Source organism: Leptopilina heterotoma, unplaced genomic scaffold (genome assembly GCF_015476425.1).
Source record: "Leptopilina heterotoma isolate Lh14 unplaced genomic scaffold, ASM1547642v1 Lhet_130, whole genome shotgun sequence".
In the NCBI taxonomy this organism is placed as follows: domain Eukaryota; kingdom Metazoa; phylum Arthropoda; class Insecta; order Hymenoptera; family Figitidae; genus Leptopilina; species Leptopilina heterotoma.
In genome coordinates, this window is record NW_025110849.1 from 2,360,986 (window position 1) to 2,384,218 (window position 23,233).

General features: G+C 28.7%; 1 protein-coding gene across 1 annotated transcript; it reads left to right on the plus strand.

The window, feature by feature from the left end:
- The first annotated feature begins 1,180 nt into the window (after positions 1–1,180).
- On the plus strand, positions 1,181–21,785 carry LOC122512985 (nucleoporin Nup188). The gene is made up of 7 exons (XM_043629194.1): positions 1,181–1,383; positions 7,086–7,296; positions 7,368–11,324; positions 11,379–11,675; positions 14,460–14,790; positions 17,895–18,610; positions 21,327–21,785. The coding sequence occupies exons 1-7, from the start codon at positions 1,355–1,357 to the stop codon at positions 21,651–21,653; spliced, it is 5,868 nt and encodes a 1,955-aa protein (XP_043485129.1). The 5' UTR covers positions 1,181–1,354; the 3' UTR covers positions 21,654–21,785.
- Positions 21,786–23,233: the final 1,448 nt, after the last annotated feature.

Below are 23,233 nucleotides of genomic sequence, written 5' to 3' on the forward strand. Positions count from 1 at the left end.
TATTATTATTATTATTATTTAATTAATCAATAAATTAATTAACAAATTCTATACATGTGATTAAAACTTTTATCATTAATTAAGAGTATCAAATTATTTAACTAGTAATGAAATGGTAAACAGTAATCAATTTATAATCGTTGTTTTATAAAATTATTAGTGGCATACATAGAATTAAGAATGTGAAATTCATATCAAATTTGAATATTGTAATTAAATAGAAAGCTCATTTCTTTTTCTTATAAACGAAGGATGAGTCATAGGTTTTTCCTGACGATACAATACCCTTTTTTTTTATACCGGGGACTCGAGTAAGGCCCGAGTCCCACGGTCCCTTTTTTATTGCTACCACATGTTTGGGTTTTCCCAACTGTTTCGAAGTTCGGAAATATGTATTTCTCAAAAGGCTATTTTTTATAGAAATAAACTCTGTTTCTTTTCAATTCTAATTTTTTGTGTCCTACGTGACATTTGCCTCATTTTCGCAGACTATTTCAACATCTGTAATTTTAACAATTATTCCTTTTCAAAAAGCAGCACATGTTTGGTTGCCATTCTATTTCGTTCTTTAGATTTTTTGCATGTGATAAAATTCTTTACGGAAATAAGCAAATAAATGCATGCGTTTTTATTTTACATTAAAATTCAATTATTATATTGATATTAATTTTGAATCCTAGCGCTATTACCTAGTTACTTCCGTACGAAGAGTTACGTAGTGTTTTTCCCTAGCGGAGAATTACGTGAATTTAGGCCTGCCGTCACAATACACAATGTATTTTTTGGGGGAGGGGGGTAAAATACGTATTTTACCTATGTAAAAAACCAAGTATTTTACGTCAAAAACCTCGAGTGACGCGTCACTTCCCAACACTGCTACTGCCTGCCTGCCTGCGCAGGCAGGCGCCGTAAGAGTGAGAGAGAAAAAACTTAAAACATTTAATTTGAATTTTCTGACTCTCTTACTCTAATGTGTTACCATGTCAACCTGCAGGCAGGCAGGCAGGCAGTAGGAGCTGTGCTAGCGCCTTTAAGTTTACCAAAATACTTAAAGTGAAATTCCCTATATTAAATAAGTCATAGTGACTTTTGTATTTCTTTAAATTCACTGAATCACCAAAGACGACACTAGGCGTAACGTCACACACTCATTCCTTTGGACAATTTGAGATCGTTGTATACGGGTCTTAAGTTATATTTTGAACGCAAATCGCGGTCAAAAATAATTTTAGGTTATGTGCTCAAAAGATTGTTAATGTTTTGTACCAGTGGAAAAATCAAGAAAAATGAAGTGTTAATTTTTAATTTAATAGTATTTTAGTAAGTGTGTAATTAACAATAAAAGTTGTTAATCATGTCGGTGGCACCAATTGGCAATATTCCGTACGTAAACTTGGTTTTAATTTGAAAAAATTTCTATTAAAGTATAAATGTTTTCATGTAATTTTCATATTTTTATACGGAGTGATTATTCGGTCAGTTAACTGGCAGAATTAGGTGGTTTGATTATTCTGACATTACACTGGCAGAATAAGTTGGTTTCTCTATTTAGTCAGTGCATCATTGAAAACACAATATATAAAGCTGGCCAAATAAACAAGAGACACTAATTGGCCAGTCAAAATAAATAGATTTTTTGTATTTTAATATACAATAACTAACGTTTTGATAAAATTTAAAAAAACATTATTAACAAAAAATATCAAGTATAGACAATTTAACAAAATGGATGAAAAAGGTATTATGAATATTGAACAAGTGTTTTTTTAATACAAAATTACTCCAACGTTTCGAAATCAATACGATTTCCTCTTCAGGGAGTCTACAAAATAATACAAAAAACAATAATAAATAATACGAAAACACGAAGACGTTAAATAATAATTTAGAAACATTTAATAATACAGAAAACAATAGTGATATTACACGAAGACTTTAAATAATAATTTGAAGAACATCAAAATAATAAGTACATAATAAATAAAAATACAGAAATAATGTAAACTGAGGATAAAACAGAATTAACTTAATACAATATTAAAATTAAAATCAATATAAAAATGAAAACAAAAGTAAAAAAGAAAGAAGAAAAAAGAAACAATAAAACATATCTTACGAATAAATAAAAAAATTGTACATTATATGTCGATGGAATTAAAATTTAGCCAAAAATTGAAATGTAACATTTGGAGTTAAAGTAAAGTAAATAATAATAATAATATACAAATAATAATAATAATAATAAAGTAAAGGAAATAAAAATGAAAATAAAATTAAGAATAAATAGAAAAATAGTAATAATCATTGCCTGATACTAATTTACAGGGTGTCTACTGGTCCTAGAATTCCTGGAATTTGAAAAAATGTCCATAAATATCCTGGATTTTAAACTCTTGTCCTTGAATTTTCCTTATTTTGCTTTTAAATATTCAATATTTTCAAAATTTTACTCAAACTTAAAAGAATAATTTTTTTGATCTATCAAAAAATAATTCCAATTTGTCGTTTGGTTAAAGAAACAGGTATGGGGCCATCCATAAAGCATGTGATATTTTTTTCCGATTTTTGACTCCCTCCCCCCGGTTGTGATAGGTCATGATATTTACAAAACGCTTTTTAATGATCTTAGACTTATTTGAAAGGTCATTTGCTACACTATAAGAATTACTTATAGGCATTAACGTGTAATTCTTTTCTTAGAAAATACAGGCTGACAAAATTGAACCAAAATAAATCAAAAAATTTAAAACAATCTTATTAACAGAAAAATAATTTTTGAAATTTTTAAATATTTTTTTTATAAAATTTTCTTGAAAAATCTACACTGTATGATATGTTATGTATTTTCTAGAATAGTTTGTAGTACAGAAAAATTATTCCAAATTTTTTTAATTTTTTTGGTCTAAGTTTGATGGCCTGCATTTTCTAAGAAAAAAAATTGCACGTTAATGCCTATAAGTAATTCTTATAGTGTAGCAAATGACCTTTAAAATAAGCCTAAGATCATTAAAAAGCGTTCATTATTTTAGAAATTATTCAAATTTTTGTAAAAAAAAAATTAAAAATGGCGATTTTTAAAAAATATCTAAATAAATTATTAGCCAAACGACTTCTGAAATATTTTGTTCTTTTCAAAATTTTATCATCTTTCAAAAAATGAACAGAAAAAAATTTTAGTTTCAATAAATTTTATGTTTTAAAACGGTTTTCATTCGTCTGAAAATGGGTGGTCTCTCAATTTTGACCGGTAGTGTATATTATTTTTTTCTTCTCTGAATTATGCATTATCTTCACACCAAGGGTTTTCCAGTAATCGTTGATGCTTAATAGTAGTGCGTTTTCTTTCTCCTTAAAGTCTAAATTTTCATTGTCCACGAAACTTTCATCAATTTATTAGGTAATCATCCAACCACATAAATATCTATACATAAAAGTATAGATTTTTTTCAAGAGTTATATCACATGACAAGAAAGCCAATACCCCCCCTCCCCCTCGTGATAAACCATGACCATTTTCTTAACCCCTACCAACCCCTAATAATATTACATGCTTTATGGACAGCCCCTATCTACAATATATAGATTTTTGACTCTTAATACGATAAAATGAATATTTTTGTTTAAGTAGGTTAATTTAAATTATGCTTGTCATAATATAAAATAATATTATCCATTTTAATGTCCTGGAAAAATAAGGAATCTGTCCTAGAATGTCCTAAAAACTTATTTTCTAAAATCGCGACTTTTTCCACTTTTTTCCAAATATTGCAACAAAACATCATATTTTTTAGTATTAAATGTACACTACCGTCCGTGAGTATCAGGACGCCCCTTTTTTCATGAGTGGAAAAATGCTTGAAACGTAGAAAATAAGAATGACAAAAATTTTTCGTATTTTTTTCCTGAAAGCTAATGAAATTATGAAAAGACTGACACCTGATCGAAGAATTTTCGTTGACTATTCTGTCAGATACAGAAAAAATACTGGATTTTGCATGCTTTTCGTAATTTTTTAATTTCTCGAAAACTAATTAACTTTTATTAGCGTTCTTGGTCTTGTTTCAATCTCTATTCAATGTAGAATCTAAATTAATTAATGGTATTGTGATATAAATTTTTCCAAAAAAAATTGAAACTGTGAAAGGCGGATAAAAAAATTTTGAAAAACAGATTAACACTTTTTCAAAAAAAAAATTTTTTTAATTAAATAATTAAGTAATTAAAAAGCTTTTTTGAATTTTAGTATATCTATTAAATGAACATATTTTACATTGACCTTTTTGACATTTTAATATTCATGATAATTTTTTGAATTTTTTGAATCCTCCTTTACGGTTTCAAGTTTTTTTGTAAAAATTTATTTCACAATACCAGTTAATAATTCAGATTCGCTACATTAGTGATGCATTTGAGCGAGATATACGAGAAATGAGAAAGAATGAGAAAATATCCCATTGTTTTGTTTTAAATCTCGTCTCATCTCATCTCATACTATCGAGATTCTCAAAAGATCGTAATTTTCGATCATCTGTTTAATATTTATGTTAGTGTCAAAATTTACGAATTAACAAATGTTGCAATTGACCAGAAATGATGAAAGTATATTTAAGATTTACTAAATAATCATAATAATGTTGCAGTATACTGGACACAATAATATTTTGCTTAAAATATCAAAAATGACAGAAGTTCTCTTTCAAATAAAAAAAAATAATTTCTAATTATCCAGTTATATTATAATTTATAATTAAACTCAAGATTTCGTGGATTATTCTTATAATATAATCTTTTTCCAAATAATTTTGGAAAAAGTTTGACAATAATTTCTATCTAAATTAAAATATTGTTATTTAACTTTCTGTCAGTCGCATAAAATTTGTTAGCTCGATTGGTTGCAGGTAAAAAAATTCCTCACCATCAGAAATTACTCTAAAATTGTTATAAAATAGCAAATTTTATTTTAAATGTTTACTAAAATTTTAAATTACCTTCTACTTTTTATTAGTTATTAAAATAAGAAATTAATAACAAATCAAATCAAGTATGCGCGGTTAGTTACATGATAAGAAGTTTCCTTACTTTGCGTCGAAAATCCCCGACATTTAATGACTTTGATATGAAAATAAAAATATAAAAGAACACAAAAACAATTTTAATTAACCTATAAAATAGGAGAACAGATACTAAAAATATACAATCATAATTATACGTATACATAAAAGTAGAAATTTGGTTAGGAAACTTCTCATTAGGCGACTGGTGTAGGGTTAATATCAATTTTTCCCAATTGATAGAGAAGGATACTGAATGAAAAAAATCACACAAATCTATCAGTACAACACGTGAAATTTTTTTTCGGTCCAATGCATAAATAAATACAGCTAAATTTTTGCATACATTATTTATTCTCTGATTCGTCATTTAATCGAGTGACAGTTGCTGTGATGAGAACTTAGGCGAGAAATGAGATGAGATGAGACGATCAAAACAAAAGAAATATTGAGATTCTCAATTTCGATTACTACTTTCGAGCAACGTGAAATGAGCGATATGATCAATATTCTCATCTCAACGTGCATCACTACGCTACATTGAATAGAGATTGAAACAAGACCAAGAACGCTAAAAAAAGTTAATTAGTTTTCGAGAAATTAAAAAATTACGAAAAGCATGCAAAATCCAGTATTTTTTCTGTATCTGACAGAATAGTCAACGAAAATTCTTCGATCAGGTGTCAGTCTTTTCATAATTTCATTAGCTTTCAGGAAAAAAATACGAAAAATTTTTGTCATTCTTATTTTTTACGTTTTAAGCATTTTTCCACTCATGAAAAAAGGACGGTAGTGTAACTCATTTCGATTTTTATATTGCGAAAAATAACTATAAATACATCTTTCAAAAATTATTTTTTAATCATTTTTCTATTTAAATTTTCGAAACATATAATTAAAAAGATTTTGAATAATTGAAATTTAGTAAAATTAAATTGTAAATAATTAATTTTTTTCCAAGTATTTTGTTAAAATTCTTGAGAATCAACTTTTGAAGAATTTTAATTGCAAATTTTGAATGAATTATCAAAAATTTCTAATGAAAAATCTTTAAACGTAAATTTAAAAATGACAATTAATGACCTTCAAATACCTTCAAATATATATTTCCGAAAATTCAAATATACACGAAAAATGATAACATTTTAGAATTATTTTTAACATTTTGGAAGAAAAAAAAAATTTTTTAATTAAAATTCATTATAAAATTAATTGGTTTTTTTTATAAATAATACAAAAAATCTTGTAAGAAATTCAATTCTTTCTGAAAAATTACATTAAAATATTTTTAAAAACTACTTAATTCTTAGAATTTTTTTATCATATTTTTTAAAGATTTAATTATCTTCAAAAAAACCAAATAAAAATTTACTCTTTAAAATTTCGGAAAAATCTTGGTCATATTTATAATTGAAATTCTTCAAAAATTTGATTATTCTTATTTTTTGAAAATATTATACCTTAATAAACTAAAGAAAAAAAGTCATGGACAGTTATAATTATTATAAAAAATTGAATTTTTGTATTTAAATAATTTAATTCTCGAAGAAATTTCGTAAAATTATTTTAAATAATTGATTTACAGATGAAGTTTATAGTTGAAAATTGTAGAAAATAATTGAATTGAGGAAGAATTTTTAGAAATTATTAAAATTCATAAATTTTACTCATTTTCCGTAATCTTTCATATTTTTCTATAAAAAGATTTTTGTCAGGGAATATAATTTTGATGTCAGGGAAATGTCAGGAACATTGATAAACTGAAACTTATGTAAACTTGTATTTAAATACGATGTTGCAAACAAACAATGTTTATTAAATAATATCTAAATATTTACAAAATATCGAACATATTTATATACTTGATAGACGGACCTTTTCTTAACACAATGGCCAAATATTGAAACCATCTTATTCTGACAATTTTTCTCTACAACTCAAAACCGTTATTTATTTCTGATCACTGGTCGAATAATTAAACCACCTATAGACGTAGTCATTTTCATAATATTTAAATCATTTTTGTGAGAACAGTTATTGCAAAGGATTATGGTCCGTTATATCTGGAACTATTTGTCGATGTGACAAGGATCTCGTCGAGGATGAGATTAAAAACGCAACTCCTCTTTTACGAGATGGGCTCAATTTTTTCAAAAAGTTCACTGAAGAATCGTTACAAGATGTTTCCAAGAATAATCCGCCACCTCGAATGTATGACTTAATCAGTAAACTGGCTCCACTCCTGGTAAGTTAATTTTTTTTTAATTTATCATTATTTTAAAGACAAAAACGTTATTAGAAATTTACTTTCCCCAGAATGTGGACGCGACGATAACGTGGGATTTAGTTTGCAATTTCATGATCTACGAATACAGAAATTGCGCGGAAACTTTTGCCTCTCAATTAACGGATTTGACGTCGATGAAAGTGTTGATCGAGGAAATTTGGAGCTTCTACTACGCGGAGAGGATAACACTGATAAAATGTCTGAAACTAATGGTGGAATATAGAGACAATGTAAAGCATCCCCATCAGAAGGAGTTTTGCAGTTTCTTCGACGAAGTCCTTTTGGGTAGTTTGTTAGAGAGTGTGCAGAAGCAAATTGAGGCTCTTAAGTTTATCAACCCTCCCAGTAGATCACAGCTTTTTACCGAAGACCACTTGCATTGGATCTACGAGAGCAGTTTGAATGAAATGCGCGAACTGTTGCACATTTACACGGTGATTTTGAACGACGTGCACGTCGCGGACAGTGCATTTAGTAATATTTACGCGAGCATCAGCGGAGAGCCGAGGCGCTTAATCTCCTACAAGAGCCACGAGGACAGAGAGTTGGTGGCAAAGAAAATAGAGGTCATTCAGTACAGTCAGGCGGGTTTGCTGCTAGTCGCGTTCGATGTGGCGAAACACGTCGGAATGGAGGATTGGATAAAGGGCGTCGGCAAGACGATGCAAGACACTCTCGAGCACAAGTGTCTGCGCGACAGTCTGCCCCAGGACGGCCCCTTGCTTCTCGCCTGGATGCTCGCGAATTACGCGATCGAACCCGAAAATCCGGACGTTCTCAACTGTTTCCGTCCGTTCGGCATTCGGGCGATTCAAATGAATGTCTTTCATTACTTGAGGGGACTGCTCGATTCCGAGATGATTAGAGAAGACACGCACTATGCGGAAATCGTCCGGAGTAGTCTCTATAATCTCTTGACTCTCCTTTGTGCTTTTATTGACGAGGACAGACTCGATACCCTGACGGGGGTTTTCGACGCCGTCGCCGCTGTTTTGAGATATCCGGAGCTCGCCGAAAGATTCTGGCAGGAGAGAGAAGAGGGACTTTGGGTATTTTACAAGTATGCGGCCCAATGGTTTCCCTATCGATTCGAACCCCTCACGGCAATCGTCACCGGTTTGGCGAGCGCTTCAGCGTCGAGTGCGAAAAACGTGACGCAGGAGCTCGATAACTTGCCGTCGCTCACTTTGGAGGTGTCTCGCCAAACCTTGCACACGATGGATTGTCTGAAGCCCTACGAGCAGGACTGTATAATTCATAGAAATTCGTTTAGGATTTCGAGGAACACTCCCCACGAGAGGATCGATTCGGCCAGGCGAAGGAACGATGGCGACGAGTTTGACGTAGTTCTCTGGCAGACGAAGGCAAGCTACTGGGACGCCTTTCACCACAAGATTGAGCAACTCTTCCTGCAGGCGAGCGGGGGAATGGCGAGTTTGAGTTACACAGAAGCCCTCCTCCCAGAGCAGGTGTCGCAGGGTTTCGCTCTTTTGGAAGCTCTCCTGGCCACTGACATGGAGATTCCTAGAAGTATGGTAATTCCCACGGAACTCAGCTTTGAAATTGTGAACCGATTCTCGTACGCGAGTCTCTCTTTGAATATCTACAAGGTCGTGGCCGCGTGCATCAGGGTCTCGTCGAAGCTCGTCCTCCGCTACCCCGAAGACGTTCTTTCGCGAATGAGAACCGAAGTTTATCCTCGATTTGACGATCGATATCAGAAGACGACCGAGTTCGCTGAAGCTGTCTCCTTCGACGGAGGGCTCATCGCTTCCTGGCTGTCCAGTATCGAGACAATACAGCACACTTACCCGATTCTCAACGCTTACCTCGACACCCTGTCCAACTACCTCATCGCTCGTCACAGTAAAGAAGCGATGTACTCCGTCGAAATTCCCGGCATGGTTCTCCTCCTGCAGAGCATACTTCCAAAACTCGATTCCTGGTACTTCCAGTCGGAATCCGAGAAAGTCGAACTCTGGCTAAAGAGCATCTTCTGCCTCCACCGAGCCCTGGATTCGGTCCCCGAACATAAGGGCGAGTCGCGAAACGAACTGAAACTGATCGTCACCTACAATCTACTACACCTTGAACCGAGACACGCGCTACTAAAAATGGTTCGCACCGGCGAGCGCGCACTGAGGAACCGAATGATGAACGAAACGGACTGGATCGCAGGCAAGGGATTCAAGGTTATCAAGAGTGTTCAGTTAGCCCTCTCGGTCGTGAATCGTCTACTGATGTACCGAAAGAACCTCGGATTGGGAATCGAGGAACGATCGCCGCTCGAAATCGCGCTCTACGCCTCGCCTTCCCTGCCGAACGGCCTCCTCATCGTGCCGACGATCGTCGACTACCTCTACGTGTGGTTCAGTCCGGCCCTCCAGGCCATGGCGGTGCGACTCCTAAAGAAGTTCGCCGAGGGATTCTCCATGTCGCTTTTGGTTTGCATGGGAATGGACGGAACGGCGATTCGCGAGACATTCGCCTCGAGGCTAATGTCGCCCACATGCGCCGCGGAGGTCAAAGTTGCGGTTTTGGAATTAGTCGCCGTTTGCCTCGATCGTCAACCAGGATTGACCGAGGCACTTTTTAATATAATGCACCAAGCCGAACGCAAGAGAATTTTCCCTCGACCCGCTGATGAATTTCTCACCGAAGGTTGCACTCAATTCCTAGATCTTTATATGCAAAGAATTTTCCAGGAGGACAACATAGTCTACGACCGACTTTACGACTCGACAATGAGCCTCTTGCGAGCCATCTGGTATCACCGGAATGAAATTCTCGTCAACTTTTTCCGCAAGAAGCCTGAATTCTGGAGTCACTTGTTTGCGCCACTCTTTCGGAAATTGGTACCCAATGTCAAGGGGTATTCACAGTTGATTGACATCATCACACTGGAATTATTTAAGAGCACGCTTTTGGAAAAGGACTTTGAGACGAACTTGGACAAATTGTTGGATGCAAAAGAAGACTATTGGGGGAAGATGACGAACTACGTTTTCAAAAGTGTTCCCAACTCGGAGCTGGCTGAGGAAGAAGACCAGGTCATTTTAGAGAAAGACGGCATGAAGCCTTTTTATGAATCGATGCTTGAATCCTGGTATCAGCTCCTCGTGACTATTACCGACGAGAGGGTGGCGAAGAAATACCCGATCGACGAGAAGCAGGCCCGGGAGACGACATCCCTGGCACTCGATCATTTACTCGAGTTACTGAAGCAACCAACGCCAAAGTCATCAGCCAGGCGGATTTCCATTGCGAAGACCACAATGCTATTGGCCTCCATAGCTCTGCGATGCATCTCCTCATGGAAGTTGAAGTGCATTAGCAATTCTTCCGATTTGAAGAACAAATTGCGGCAACTCGTTCATGAAATTGCGCAATTCTATCGAGGGTACGGACGATCTTTGAGACAGACTTTAATTTCGTTAGTTTTGGGATGTATGCAACTGATTGGAGAGATTCTGGTTGATGACAATGTGACTCTTGATTATTTATTGGGACAATCGTGTCTTCTCGCAATCGGGGACGTTGAGGAGTTGCGCGAATTGGCCAGAAGTAGGGAAAGAAAACGAAAGTTTGTGAATGAAGATGGAAAAGATAAGGTGGACAGAGCTAGTGAAGATCTCGAGGCAATGGAGTTGGCGGCAATTTCCGAGTCTCTTCCGGCAACATTGACAGTCAGCGTTATCACTCAGCTCCTCAACTATCAGATCGAATACAATTCGAAGAATCGACGAAGGAAGTCCGCCAGTTTGCAACTTGGACAATTAATATCGGAAATAATGACGACAGTCGGTGTCACGATGCAGAAGCACCCTTACGCAAAATTCAGCAAGGTTGCCCTCGCTCTGTTGGGAACGGCCGTCAGATCGATTTCCGGAAGTTTCAAATTTGAGGAGGAAGCTGTCGCGAAACTTTGGCTCACCTTGATTCCACCTCCGGACCTGAAGAACAGTGTCTTGGACTCTCTGTATGACGTGAGTTGTTTGTTTTCTCTAATTATTGACGAATATTAATTGAGTGCTTTTTAGGATTGCAGCAGCATGAGCATCTGGCGCTGTCAAGATTGGTGGCCGCTCTACACAATTGGAATAGAATTTATAATTGGATTGGTGATTAGCGAATCGTCATCTGCGTACATTTCATTCGTTGTCACATTTCTTGGATCGCACGAATATCAATTAATGGAAGTTTCCACGTTATTGAGACATACAGCAGATCCTGCGGCCGCGGACCTCATTCAATCGTTGATTTCTCTCGTCTCAACTCTCTCGACGAAACCTGTTTATTGGGACTCCATACAACCGAGTGTTCGAGAGACTCTAGTGGTATGTGACACTTTTTATTTTGTACTTCAAATCAACTCTAAAAATTTTCAAGTCTTACTTCCTAATTTCTTAATCTCTTTCGATAAATTTTTTAAAGCTGATAACAAAATTAATCTCGAAGCAAAGATTTTCTAACAGATTTTGGAGAAAAACAGTTCATTCTCGTTTTTAAAAGCTAGTTCTTTTATTCGACTTTTTTGAAAAATACTACTATCAGAGATCAAACTAGGTCCGTAAATTCTGTAAAGGTTTGTAAATTTGCTTCAAGTCCGTAAAAGTCAGTTTTTTGAAAAAAGGTCCGTAATTTCATAGAAAAAAGACGAAAAATTCGTCAATTGTACGATATTATTTGAAGAATTTTAGAGAAATTACAAATAATTGCAGAAATTCAATTATTTTCAAAAATTTCAATAAAATTCTTGGCAAAATTTCAATTATTTTCAAAAATTTTCCTCAATTAAATGATTTTCAATATTTATTATTTTAAATAAAATTTTCCGAACGAATTCAATTATTTAAAAAAAAATTTGGTAAAATTCTACGGAAATATTTAATTATTTTCATGAAATAATAAAAATTCCACAGGAATTCAATTATTTTTAAATTTTTTATAAATTTCTTCTCAATAATTCAGTTATTTTCATAAATAATAAAACTTTTACAGAGATTCAATTATTTTCGAAAAAACTAAAATTCTGTTTAAGAAAATGAATTTCATTTAAAATTCTAGATTACAATTGAATATTAAAAGCATTATAGCGTGAATTTTTAGAAGTACTTGAATATTTGAAAAGGTTTCATATTAAAATCTTTGAAAGTTTGAATTTTTCATAATTTTAACTAACAATTCTGTATAAGAATTAATTTTTCTGAAAACTTTATTTGAATTTTACTTGAAATAATGTTTTTGAAGTTTTTATTTTCTACAATATATTTAATTGAAGAATACCCGAATAATTGAAATTTTGTAAAATTGAATTGTAAACAAAAGGATTTGAAAATTCTTAAAGAACTTTTTAAAAAATTATATATTTAAAAGAATTTATCACTTGGTAAAAAATTATATAATTCGAAATATTTCGAATTTTTCAAAAATTGTTATCAATAATGGATTTAAAAAAATATTCTAGTTAAAAAAACACCAAAAAGATCTAATTTTGGAGAAGTTACAAATTATTGCAGAAATTCAATTATTTTCATAAATAATAAAACTCATCGCAGAATTTCAATTTATTATTTTTAATTGAATTTTAATCAAATTTCTCGAAAAATGTAATTATCCTTAAAAATTTTATTAAAAATCGTCCAAAGAATTTAATTATTTAAAAATTTATTGATAAAATTCTTCATGAGAATTGAATTTTAAGAAACATTCAATTATTCAATAAATTATTTATTTTTGTTCTTGAATAACTGAATTCTAGTAGAATTTTCTAATAAAAATTGATTTAAAAATGAATTTCAGTAAAAATTTAGATAATAATTGAATATTAAAAGCAATATAGCGTGAATTTTAAGAAATAATTGAATTCAGGGTGGCCACATGTCAGTAAAGTCAGTAGAGTCAGGGAAATGTCAGTAAAACAAAATTTTTGTCAGTAAAGTCGATTAAACGTCCGGTTAAAAAATTTTTTGTCAGGGAAATTTAGAAAATTGGGATTTTTTCGACTTATTTTCAAAACTTGCGACGTTTTCGACTGTTTTTCCAAATATTGCAACAAATTACATACCACAATTTTTAGAAAAAAAGTGCAACTTATTTTGATTTTTATAATGCGAAAAATTACTATAAACAAATCTTTCAAAAATTATTTAAAATAATCATTTCTCTATTTAAATTTTCGAAATATAGAATTTAAACAGATTCTGAATAATTGAAATTTTGTAAAATTTCATTGAAAATAATGAATTTTTTTTTCAAGTATTTTGTTAGAATTTTTGACAATCAACTTTTGAATAATTTATATATTTACAAAAATTCAAATACATAAAAAAAAGATAACATTTTAGAATTATTTTGAACTTTTTGGAAAAAAAAACAATTTCAAAATTTTTAATTAAAATTCACCAAAAATCAATTAGTTTTTTTAAATTATACAAAAATTCTTTTAATTAATTCAATTATTTTCGAAAAATTACATTAAAATATTTTTAAAAACTAAATTTTTAGATTTTTTTTATTATAATTTTTTAAAATTCAATTATCTTCGAACTTAAGAAAAAAACATGGACAGTTTTACAATTATCATAAAAAATTGAATTTTTGTATTGAAATAATTGAATTCACTAAAAACTTTTGGAAAATTATTTAAAATAATTAATTTAGAGATGAAGTTTAGTTGAAAATTGTAGAAAATAATTGAATTCAGGAAGAATTTTTAGAAATTATTAACATCCTGGAATTTAGAAATGAACTTTTTTTGAAAAAATTTAATTGAATTTCTTTTTGTATTATTTGAAGCTTTTATTTTCTAATACTATGAAGAATTTACGAATAATTGAAATTTCGTAAAATTGAATATTGTAAACAAATGGATTTAAAAACCGTGAAAGAACTTTTTTGAAAATTATTAAAAATAATTGATTTAAAGAAGAATTTTGGTTAAAAATTCTTGAAAATAATAATTGAATTGAAATGATGAAAGTAATTTTGAAGAAGTTACAATAACAATATGTTTCTCATAAAACTTGTTGCATGATGTGAAATAAATTGAATACTGTCAATGAATATTTTGTAAATTAAAAGATTCTTTTCTAATAAAATGAATGTTTAATCTTTGACAGAAATGCACATATCTTGCCTATGACAGTACAGTGAATCTCCTGCTACGCCCTCGAATTTTGAAATTCATCATGGACGGAATAAGTGTTGAGAGTGCTGAAGAATTGCAAACATGTGACGAAAAGCAGCTCAGTGGCGAATTGAAGCTTCTTGTAAACAAATTAATTTTAATCAATACATCCTGTGCAATGAGTTTTGTTTACTTCTCCCCGCGACTCAATACTCTCGTCGATACAATCTACTGCCAGGAAGATTTTTGGTACGCTCCAATGGCGGAGATGAACTTTGGCCCTCCCCAGATGTGCATCACTTCTGGTCCACAATTGACTTACGGTAAAAGTGCAATTCATATTTTTATAATCTCTCAAAAACAAATAACAGGCATCACAGTACCTTTTATTTTCAAAAAGGGGAAAAGGGGACAAAAAATAGACCAAACAACAAATTAAAATATCTTAAAATTTATATGAACAATGTATTAATACTCAAATTTCTTACAGTTTTAGATTCTTTGGTAGAAAATAACTTTAATGTAAAGAAAATTTTTAAATATTTACATCACATAAACAATAGGAATATACAATAATTATTTTTAAGTGTTTTCGATATATCTTTTTTATAAACTTTTCTAAAATTATAGAATAGATATAAATTGCAAATTTGTCGTATCTATTCATTTGTTTTATCAATTAACTATATTTTCATATATTTACATTATTAAATTGGTTATATTTTGGCCCATTTGATTCTGAATTTAATAAACCTCAAAATGATTCTAGTTTGATAGCTTTAAAATCAATTTTTATATAAATATTTGAATTTGAAGTGAAGCAAGCATTTAATTATAAATAATCTGAATCAAAAATAAAACATGATAAATTCAAAAATTCATGGTGTCCAGCAACCTTGAAAACCTTGAAAAGTACTTGAATTTTTTTTGCTCCTTGAAAACCTTGAAAACACCTTGAATTTTATGACAAAATCTTGAAAAATTAAAATTCTTAAAAATGAGATTTATTTTCTTGATGTTTTAAGTTGAATTCTCGTCAATATTTCAATCATCTTTATAACTATAAAAATTCTTTGACGAAATTCAATTATATTCAGGAACTTTAATAGAATTCATTGCAAAATACAATTATTTTCATAAATAAAAATATTCATCACAAGAATTTAATTATTTTAAAAATTAATTAAATTCTTCGCAAAAATTGAATTATTTTCAAAAAATCTAAAAAAAAAATTGTGGTCAAGATTTCAATTATCTTTATAAAAAAAACAATAATCTTCGACAAAGTTTAATTATTTTGAGGAATTTTAATAAAATTCATTGCATACTTCAATTATTTTCATAAACAATAGTATTCATCAGAAGAATTCAAATATTTTCAAAAATTTTAATAAAAATCATGGGGCAAAATTTAAACTATTTTTAAAAATTTTTCTTACTTCGATGATTTTCAATATTCTACTATTTTGATAAAATTTCCCTAAAGAATTTAATTATTAAACAAAAGGTTTTAAGAAAAATTCTACACAAACTTTCAATTAGGTATTTAAAAAAAAAATTTTAGAATAGAATTTAAAATAGAATTTGCATAAACTTTTTCGCAAAAATCAATTGTTTTAAAATTTGGCATTCAATTCTTCGCAGTAATTCAATTATTTTCAAAATAAAATTCAATTATTTTCAAAAATTTTAATAAAACTCATTGCAAAATTTCAATTATTTTCAAAAATTTTTCTTAATTCAATAATTTGTAGATATAAATTATTTTAATAAAAGTTCCCCAAAAAATTCAATTATTTAAAAACAATTTTGATTGATGTTTCTTAAATTGATATTCTTTATATTTGTTAAATTTTATCAATAAATTGTATTTAAAGTTATTTATGAATAACTGTTGTATGTAGAAATTAAAAAATTGTTTATAAGTACAGAGTTGCCACAAGATTTTAATTTTATTTTTCCCTGATTTCCAGACAAAATTTTCACTTTTTCCCTGACCCTGAAGAACATCAATAACTTCTTTTTTAAATAAATATTTAATAATTATTATTTTTTATAGGAATTAAGATTCTCAAATTCAATAACTTATGAGAATATTATTATATAACATGACGAAATCGACCACTTCGAGTCTTCGACTCGGAGTTATCGATTTCCTCATGTTTTATAATAAATTTAAGATGACAGAGTGATAAAATCATTATTTCTTATCATAAAAATATTGTAACTATAAATTCAAATTTTCAAAGATTTTAATTTTAACCCTTTTCAAAATTCAATTATTTAAATACAAAAATAAATCATTTATTCAATAATTGCATATTTCTTAAAATTGGATTTTTATGACGAATTTTATTAAAATTTTTAATAATAATTGAATTCTTTCGGCGAATTTAAAAAAAAATTGTAAAAATAAATGTAATTTTTGGTCAATTTATTTAAAATTGTATAAAAAATAATTGAAGTTCTGCGATAAGTTTTGTTATTGATGAAAATAATCGAATTCTTGCAATGAATTTTATTAGAAATTTTTTTAAAGAATTGAATTCGTGTGAAGAATTTTATTTGTGAAAATAATTGAAAATAACAATTGATTTCTAGCAAAGAATTCTATTAAATGTTTTTTTAAATAATTGAATTCCTGTGGAAATTTTTATTTTTGAAGAGAATTGAATTTTTGGAAAGAATTTTATTTTTGAAAAGAATTAAATTCCTGGGAAGAATTTTATTAAAATTTCTTAAATAATTGAATTGCTTCGAAAAATTTTATTCTTTAAGAAAATAATGGAATTGTTTCGAAGATTTTTATAAACATTTTTGACAATAATTGTATTCCTAGGAAGGATGTTATATTTTACGAAAATAATTGTATTCTATGATCAATTTTATCATAAATTTTCAAATTTATAAAGCATTTTATCAAAATTTTTTTAAATAATTGAGTTCTCAAGAAAAATTTTATTATTTATGAAAATAATTGATTTCTTGCGAAGAATTTTATTCGAATTTTTTTAAATAATTGAATTCCCATAAAAAAATGTATTATCTGTAAAAAATTAAATTGAGGAAAATTAATAAAGAGAACTTACTCTATTATACTCGATTATAAATAATGAATATTTTGAAAATTAGTACCCGAAAAATGGACCTTGAAAGAAATTATTTTGAATCTTGAAAAGCTTGAAAAGTTCTTGAATTTTTTTTAAAGAATCGCTGGACCACCCTGAAATTGAATGTAAATTTTATGAGCACATATTGAAATGTATTTTTAAAAAATTAAGAAATTTGATTTCTGATCAGTAAAAAGGGAAAAAGGGGACAAATCATCAAAAAAGGGGGAAAAGGGGACCAACTGTGATGCCTGATTAATAAATTTATTTTGAATCTGTGAGTGTTTAATTTCTATTAAGACTTATTAAATTTTCAGGTACAATAATTAGTGCCACGCAACTATTTACACAGGCACAACTTCACGCACATTCTTCAAAGAGTCCCTCGTCGACATTATCGACTCTATCGAATACTGTGATTCGTCCGTCAACGTCGCGAGATGAGAAAATTGATTCGGCGAAGAAGGAATGGGAGCGAGCGTCGCCGGAAAATCTGAGGCGAATGCAAGTGAAAGATTTACGGAAAATCCTTCATCACACGGGTTCATCGGCCTCAGTTGTCCCATCGCTCCTCAGCAACCTCTCAAGTGGAATCGACTTTTCAGGGTTTCTCACGGGGCAAGACGTGACTGTGTCACTTCTCAGCAACCCAAGACTCATTAGAAGACCCTTTGATCCTTTGATTTGCGAAAATACAATTCTCTCGAGAGCAACGGCCCTCATTCCAATATCGAGTCGTTCTCATGTTGGCAAAGGCAGCACCTCCAGTCCGAGGAACGAGCAGGACGCTTTGAATCGGTCGCGAGGCGAAGCGAGTGGAGGCACGAGTGATCCTTGGTTCGCTTCGATGGAGGAAAATAACACAAGACTCGCCTTGGAGGTGAATTTAGCGTTGATACTTTGTCAGGCGCTGGAGGGCGTTAAGAGTCCCAGGTTGGCGTTGAGGGATCGCCAGCTCATCGCGAGGGAAACGGCAACTGAGATTGGAGTCTTCTTCGACTTTTTGGAGCAAAAGAATTTCACTGATTGGCAGGTGACGTACAAAGCTGTTTGTTTAGTTTCTTCAGGGTTGCCACAGATCAGGGAAATCAGGGAAAAGTCAGGCAGGGTGTCTACTAACCGGGGAAACCGGGACATCGCCGGGAATTTTTTCACCAAATTAAAAAAAGTTTTATTATTTTAATTTGTTTTTAAAAAATCGCTTTTTATTTCAATTTTTATAGATATTTATACTGTTTTCTAAATTTCATGTTTCTTGGTGCGAAGATTAATAATTAAAATTTTTATTAGTTATTTTAAAAAAAGAAACACACTTAAAATTTTATAATAAAATTAAATTTTCGCAAAGTTTTTTTAAAAATTCTGAAAAATAAGATTTTCGAAATTTTTCAATTCCGTTGTTTCGAGATAAATGAATTTTTATAAACAAATAACTGCCAATTTTTGAAATATAATTGAAATTTCTTTACATTCTGTTAAAAATAATTAAATTGTCAATAAAAAAATTCTTTTTAGGAATTCATTTATTTTCATAAATAATAAATTTCATCGCAGAATTTGAATTATGTTTAAAAATTTTTTTAAATTCTCCCAGTAATTTCAATTATTTTTATAAATAATTAAATTGTTCTCCACAATTCAATTATTTTCAAAAATTTTAATAAAATTCTACGCAAACATTTAATTATTTTCATAAATAATAGCATTCTTTTAAAGGATTCAATTACTTTTATAAATAATAAAATTCTTTGCAGAAATCCAATTACTATCAATACATTTTAATAAAATTGAATTAATCAAATTTTCAATTTAAATTATGAACAGACAAAATTATTTTAAAAAATTTAAATATTCTTTGTTTAATTCAATTATTTTCTAAATTTTTAATTAAAATTATTCAAAAAACATTATTTTCAAAAAATTTAAAGAAACTCGTCAAAAGAATAAAATTTTTTGAAGCCATTTGTAGATATATTTATGTTTGAAATCAAATAAATTTAAATTTGATGAGAAAAAAAACCGGGAAAAATTAGGACAAAGCCGGGAAAAAATCGGGAACTTTGTTGAACGAAAATAGTAGACACCCTGATCAGGGAAAGTAAAATTGGTCAGGGAAATCAAGGAAAAGTCAGGGAATTATATTAAAAGTACTGGAAAAAATTTAATTTTTAGAATTTATAAGAAAATTCTAGATTTTTGTGTCTTTGTTTTGAAAAACTTTAATTTCAATTTTTAAAATTTTAACACAATTATTTGAAAGAATTCAACTATCTTAATAAATTTTAAAATTAGAAATTCAATTATTTTCAAATTTTTTTTTAAAATTCCCGTCAACATTTTAATTATCTTTATAAATAGCAAAATTCATTGTAAAATTCAATTATTTTATAAATAACAATATTCATCACAAGAATTCAATTATTTTCAAAATTAATAAAATTCTTCGCAGAAATTCAATTGTTTTCAAAGATTTTAATAAAATTTCCCAAAAGAATTTAATTAATTAAACTAAAATTTTGACAATATTTTACACGAAGATTCAATTATTTTTTAAACAAATAAAAATTTCACAAGAATTCAATTATTCAAAATAGAATTTGCATAAATTTTTTCGAAAAAATCAAATGTTTTAAAATTTGTCATTAGATTCTTCGCAGTAATTCAATTATTTTCATAAATTAAAAAATTTTTTTTAGGGATTTAATTATTTTCAGCAATTGTATCAAAAATCATTGCAAAATTCTAATAATAATTGATTTATAAATGAATTTTAGTTAAAGTTTTAGAGAATTGAATTTTGGAGAAGTTACTAATAATTGCAATTTTTAGAATTTTAAAAATTATTTCAAGTTTATTTCCAATATATATTTAATTGAAGAATTTCTGAATAATCAAAATTTCCTGTAAAATTGAATTGCAAACAAATGAATTTGAAAATTCTCAAAAGAACTTTATCATAAATTATTATGATTTGGATAATAATAATTGAATGTTTGTGTAAAATATTGTCAAAATCTTTGTTTAATATAAACAAAGATATAATATTTTAATCAAATTCTTTTGGGAAATTTTATTAAAATTTTTCAAGAATAATTGAATTCTTGTGACGAATTTATGAAAATAATTGAATTTTGCAATGAATTTTATTAAAATTTCTAAAAATAATAATTCAATTTTGTCGAAGAACTTTGGAATTAATTTATAAAGATAATTGAAATTTTGACGACAATTTTTTTTATTATTTTATTTTTATTGTTTGAAAATAATTGAATTTCTGCGAAGAATTTTATTTATTTTGAAAATAATTGAATTCTTGTGATGAGTAGGTATTGTTATTTATTAAAATAATTAAATTTTATTTGCAAGAATATTATTATAAAACATGAAGAAATCAATCAATCCGAGTGATCCATTTCTTCATGTTTTATAATAATATTCTTTTAAGCTATTGAATTTGAAATTTATGAAAACTTTTTTCTTATGAAAAAATAATAATGATTAAAAAAGAAGTTAAGTTATTGATATTTTCTACTAATTTTACATTAAAAGAAATCTTTAAATAAATGAGATGGAACATTATTTTTTGAGTATTTAATCATTTTTAGAGTGAATCAGAATATTCTTTAGGGCCAGGGAAAAAGTCAAAATCAGTCAGGAAAAAATCTGGAAATCAAGGAAATGTCAGGGAAAAAAAAAATTTTTTGTGACAACCCTGTTCTTATTAACATTATTATTATTATTATTTATAGGTCTCCGCAACACTAATCGAAGCTGATTCAAAGAAATCACGAGTCGTTGAGGCGCCGGATGTATTTAACCAGAAATTATCGGCGAGATTAGTCAAAAACTCCACAATACAAAAGACAGCAGTTAATTCGCCTTCGATTGAATGGGATTCTTCTCAAGACAATACGATTTCTGTTTTCGAAGATGCTGACGAGCCAGAAGAGAGATCGAACGAAGACGTAGTCACTAGTGGAGGATTTGGCACTAAAATTGTTACAATGAAATTTCTACCTCTCTTAGGTAACTTGTTAAAATCCGTGATCGAATCGTTGGACTCGTCAAATTATTAAAAATCATTTTCTATTTATCGAGTCGATCAAGATTCCATAGAAAAGCTTTACGTTGCATTTTTAAATGTAAGTAAAGATATTTTGTTAAGAATTTTGTACAATGCGAATGTAATATAATATTTTTCGAAAACACTTTTTTAATATTAATTTTGCAATTTTCCTAGTTTTTACAAATTTTTTTTTAATATTTTCCATTTTTCAATTCAACTGAATCTTCGTAAAAATTCGTTCATTTTCAGGGATCACAGACTCTCAACTTTTCACCTTTTTCAAATTTCGTCACCTAATTTTACTTAAGTATTTTGTAAATTTGTAAAATACTTTTAATCAAAATTGTTTCAAAAATTTTTTAATTAATTTATATTTCAATAAATCTTATTTTTAACAAACGAAATCTATTAAAAATTAAGTTAACTCTGAATCAATCATTTCAAACTTTAACTTATGAATTTTTTAAAATTAATTTTTATTTTAGGAACAATTTAACATATTTATCAATGTTTCTAAACATCAATAACTTAATTTTTATATAAATATTAAATCATAATTATTTTTCCATAGGTATTCAAATTCTTTATAAAATTCAAATTCAAACTTTTTGAAGTTCAACAAATTTTTAATTTTCAAATCCATTTCTTAACAATTCAATTTTACAGAAATTTCGATTATTCGGAAATTCTTCATTTAAATATACCTATATATAGAAAATAAAATCTTCTAATAATATCAAAAGAAATTCAAATAAAATTTTTCGAAAAAATTAGTTTCACAGAATTTTTAATTCAAAAGTATGAAAAATTCAGATTTTCAAAGATTTTAATTTTAAAACTTTTTCAAAATTAAATTATTTCTAAAATCTCACGCTATAATACTTATAATATTCAATTATTAACTAAAATTTTAAACGAAATTCAATTTGAATTAAACTTTTATTAGAAAATTCGACGAGAATTCTAATTGTTTAAATACACAAATAAAATAATTTATTGAATAATTGAATGTTTCTTAAAATTGAATTTTTATGAAGAATTTTATTAACTACCTTTGAAAATAATTCATTTCTTTTAAGAAATTTAGTTAAAATTTTACAGAAATTTATTGAATTAAAGAATTTTATCACAATTTTTAAAAATAATTCAAAACTTTTGAAGAATTTTATTAAAATTTTTAAAAATAATTGAATTCATGAGAAGAATTCAAATAATAATTTATAAAAATAATTCTGCGACGAATTAAAAGTTATTTCTGAAAATAATTGAATTATTGCAACGAATTTTATTATATTTTATTGGATATTTGAATGTTTCTTAAAATTCAATTCTTTCGTCGAGTTTTAATAAAACTTTTAAGAATAATTGCTTTTTTTGAGGAATTTATTTTTTTTTATTTTTTTTTTTTTTGCTTAGGGGCTTTTGGGAAATCTGCCTACCGATACCTTGGATTCCGCACTCCAAGGTTATGTGGGGTTGGTACAATGAAACAAAAGGAAATATTAAAAAAAAGATAAATACATAAATGTTATAATAAATTTAATAAACTGGCGACCTACTACCAGCCCGACCCACTAAAACATGTAACCC

Bases quoted from the DNA above. Each gene is read 5' to 3' on its own strand.
- LOC122512985 (XM_043629194.1), top strand. From the start codon at position 1,355: ATGTCGGTGGCACCAATTGGCAATATTCC. The intron at 11,325-11,378 runs GTGAGTTGTTTG...AGTGCTTTTTAG, and splicing joins TCTTGGACTCTCTGTATGAC to GATTGCAGCAGCATGAGCAT. The intron at 11,676-14,459 runs GTATGTGACACT...AATCTTTGACAG, and splicing joins GTGTTCGAGAGACTCTAGTG to AAATGCACATATCTTGCCTA.